The sequence below is a fragment of the Oryza sativa genome, chromosome 6, assembly GCF_034140825.1.
Source record: "Oryza sativa Japonica Group chromosome 6, ASM3414082v1".
Taxonomy (NCBI): domain Eukaryota; kingdom Viridiplantae; phylum Streptophyta; class Magnoliopsida; order Poales; family Poaceae; genus Oryza; species Oryza sativa.
The window spans coordinates 11,023,122-11,025,575 of NC_089040.1; the positions used below are offsets into that span (position 1 = coordinate 11,023,122).

Genomic DNA, 2,454 nt, shown 5'->3' on the forward strand with positions numbered 1-2,454 from the left:
CAACTTTATTCACTTGATGGGTTCGGGCCCACCTGTCAGTCGCACGTGCAAAATGCAAGCAGTTGAAACTCAGGGTCACATGTCACACACACACATATGGTTGAAAGTTGCGCTTTAATGATAAAAATCGGCTATTATTATTGTAGCTTTATGAAATGTCTAATTAATGTTGCATTAAAGTGATAGTTTTGACTAGATTGTTCCAGCTTTTTAAAATTTACTCAAAAAAATTAAGTTGAGCCTCAAAATTTTTGGATGTTATTACATCACTCGTAGTAGAATGGGATACAAAGAGTTATCAGGCTTATTTAAATTTATTTCAGTATGATAGGTTCCCTAGTCCCTAAAGATCTCATGTACTATGACACTTACAAACAATGGATTACTGGATGAAATTAACCGAATATAACTCATATTTCCTTGGGTATGGCTTTGAGGGGGTTAACTAGAGATAACACCACCCCACACTTCTCCGTCATGTCTATCCCACCCTCCTTTGCATCCGCCGGAAGCTCCCACTCGAACCGATGGAGTAGCGTGCCGATGATGAGGGGTATGAGCTTCTGAGCAAGCGGCATCCCGGGGCAGATGCGCCGGCCGAGGCCGAAGGGGATCATTTCGAAGTCTTGGCCCAGATATCCCCTAGTCTCGCCACCGAGGAACCTCTCTGGTATGAACTTGTCCGGCTCCGACCACGCGTCGGCACTCCGGTTGATCGCCCACGCGTTGAGGATCACGTTGGTCCCCTTGGGGATCCTATAGCCGTTCACCTCGATGTCGACCTCAGCCTTGCGGGGTACCAAGGGTACCACCGTTCGGAGACGAAGGGTCTCCTTGACGACAGCTTGAAGGTAGGGGAGGCGGGCAATGTCGGATTCGTCCATCACCAGCTTGTCCCCGAGAACATTGGTAAGCTCTTCCCTTACCTTGGTCATCACCTCTGGGTTCTGGATTAGATCCACCATTCCCCACTCGATTAGCGCTGCTGTCGTGCTTGCTCCAGCGCCGTATAAATCCTGATCAATCATAAATTATAATAGGTTAATTAGTTAGTTAATAATCACCACATCCAACAAAAGAGGGTACATTTATTAGAGAGTTTAAAATCTACTCCCTCCCTATAAAATAAATAAACCTAGTATAGATATGACACGTTTAAATTCATAGTACTAAAATGTGTTTTTATTTTGGGACGGAGAGATTATATGCGCATGCATAGAGATGAGGTAGGTAACATACGGAGAGGAGAACTCGCATGACGTCATGGCTTAGCAGGGAGCCCTCCTGCTTCCACTCGCTCTCCTCCTTGTCGAGGACGGTGTCGAGCACGTCGTTCTTGCGCGCCTCGCCGGCGTCCCGGCTGCGCCGCCGCAGGGCGACCTGGTCGTCGAAGTGGCGGTACATGATGGTGAGGAGGTCGGTCATCCTGCGGCGGAGGCCCTGGAGGTCGAGCGCGGCCACCGGCGGGAACACGTCGGAGACGTTCGCCGTCCCCAGCATCCCGACGATCTCCTCAATGAGGTCCCTGAACATGGCGCGCTCCTCGCGCTCCAGGTCGGTGGAGTAGAGCACGCCGAGGAGGAGGCTCAGGATGGAGTCGAGCACCGCGTGCCTGAACACCACGGCGGCGCCCCGCGCCGCGTGCCCGGACACCTCGCGGCGGAGCGCCTCCACGATCTTGGTCTGCAGCTGCGCGCCGGCCGCCGCGGACGAGATCCGCCGCGGCGCGAGCATCTCGGCGGCGGCGAACTTGCGGAGCGCGCGCCACTTGCCGTCCTGGCTCGGGAGCGCGAAGATGGTGTGCGCGCGGTGGCCCATGGCGCTGAGCACGTCGAGGCTCGGGAGGCCCGCGATGCCATCCACCTTCTTGCCTTCCCCGCCGCCGCCGCCGCCGGCGCCGGCGGCGGCGAACACCGCGCGCAGGGCGTCCGGGGTGGAGACGATCACGTGGGGCACCATGCCGAAGCGGAGGCACATGAGGCCGCCGTAGCGGCCGGCGAGGCGGAGGAACGTGCGGTGCTGCTTGCCGTCCTCGCCGAGGTCGAGGAGGTCGCCGACGAGCGGCTTCGGCGGCCAGGGACCCGGGGGGAGGCGGCGGCGGGCGTCGCGGAGAAGCTGGAAGATGTACAGGGAGAAGAGGACGACGACAAGCCATGACAGGCACTCAACGAGGAAGGAGGAGGCCGCCATTTTCGCAGCAGCTAGCTCGATCGATCGCCAAGGATCGATCGATGCAACTTGTGTGAGTAAGCTATAGCACACAGGCACTGCGACACATTTATAGTGAAGAAAAAGAGAAGGATCTGTACTAATTATCTCTACCAACCGCAGGTAAAATCAACAAAGTCATATGAGCATTCATAGGCATAAAAATACTAACAAATACTCCTATGTCATTGGCAAAGAAAGGAAAAATGATTTTGCTAGGAAAAAAATCGGGCGCTCCTATCCAAA

General features: G+C 54.6%; 1 protein-coding gene across 1 annotated transcript; it reads right to left on the reverse strand.

The window, feature by feature from the left end:
* Window positions 1–204: 204 nt before the first annotated feature.
* LOC4340800 (ferruginol synthase) lies at window positions 205–2,454 on the reverse strand. Its single transcript, XM_015785770.3, has 2 exons — window positions 1,240–2,454; window positions 205–1,016 (listed from the first exon to the last, which is right to left on the reverse strand). Exons 1-2 carry the CDS (start codon window positions 2,188–2,190, stop codon window positions 411–413), a joined length of 1,557 nt encoding a protein of 518 aa, XP_015641256.1. The 5' UTR covers window positions 2,191–2,454; the 3' UTR covers window positions 205–410.

Excerpts from the sequence above, each read along its gene's own strand:
- LOC4340800 (XM_015785770.3), bottom strand. The coding sequence starts at position 2,190 with ATGGCGGCCTCCTCCTTCCTCGTTGAGTGCCTGTCATGGCTTGTCGTC. Across the intron at positions 1,017-1,239 it reads TCATGCGAGTTCTCCTCTCC|GATTTATACGGCGCTGGAGC; the intron begins GTATGTTACCTA and ends ATGATTGATCAG.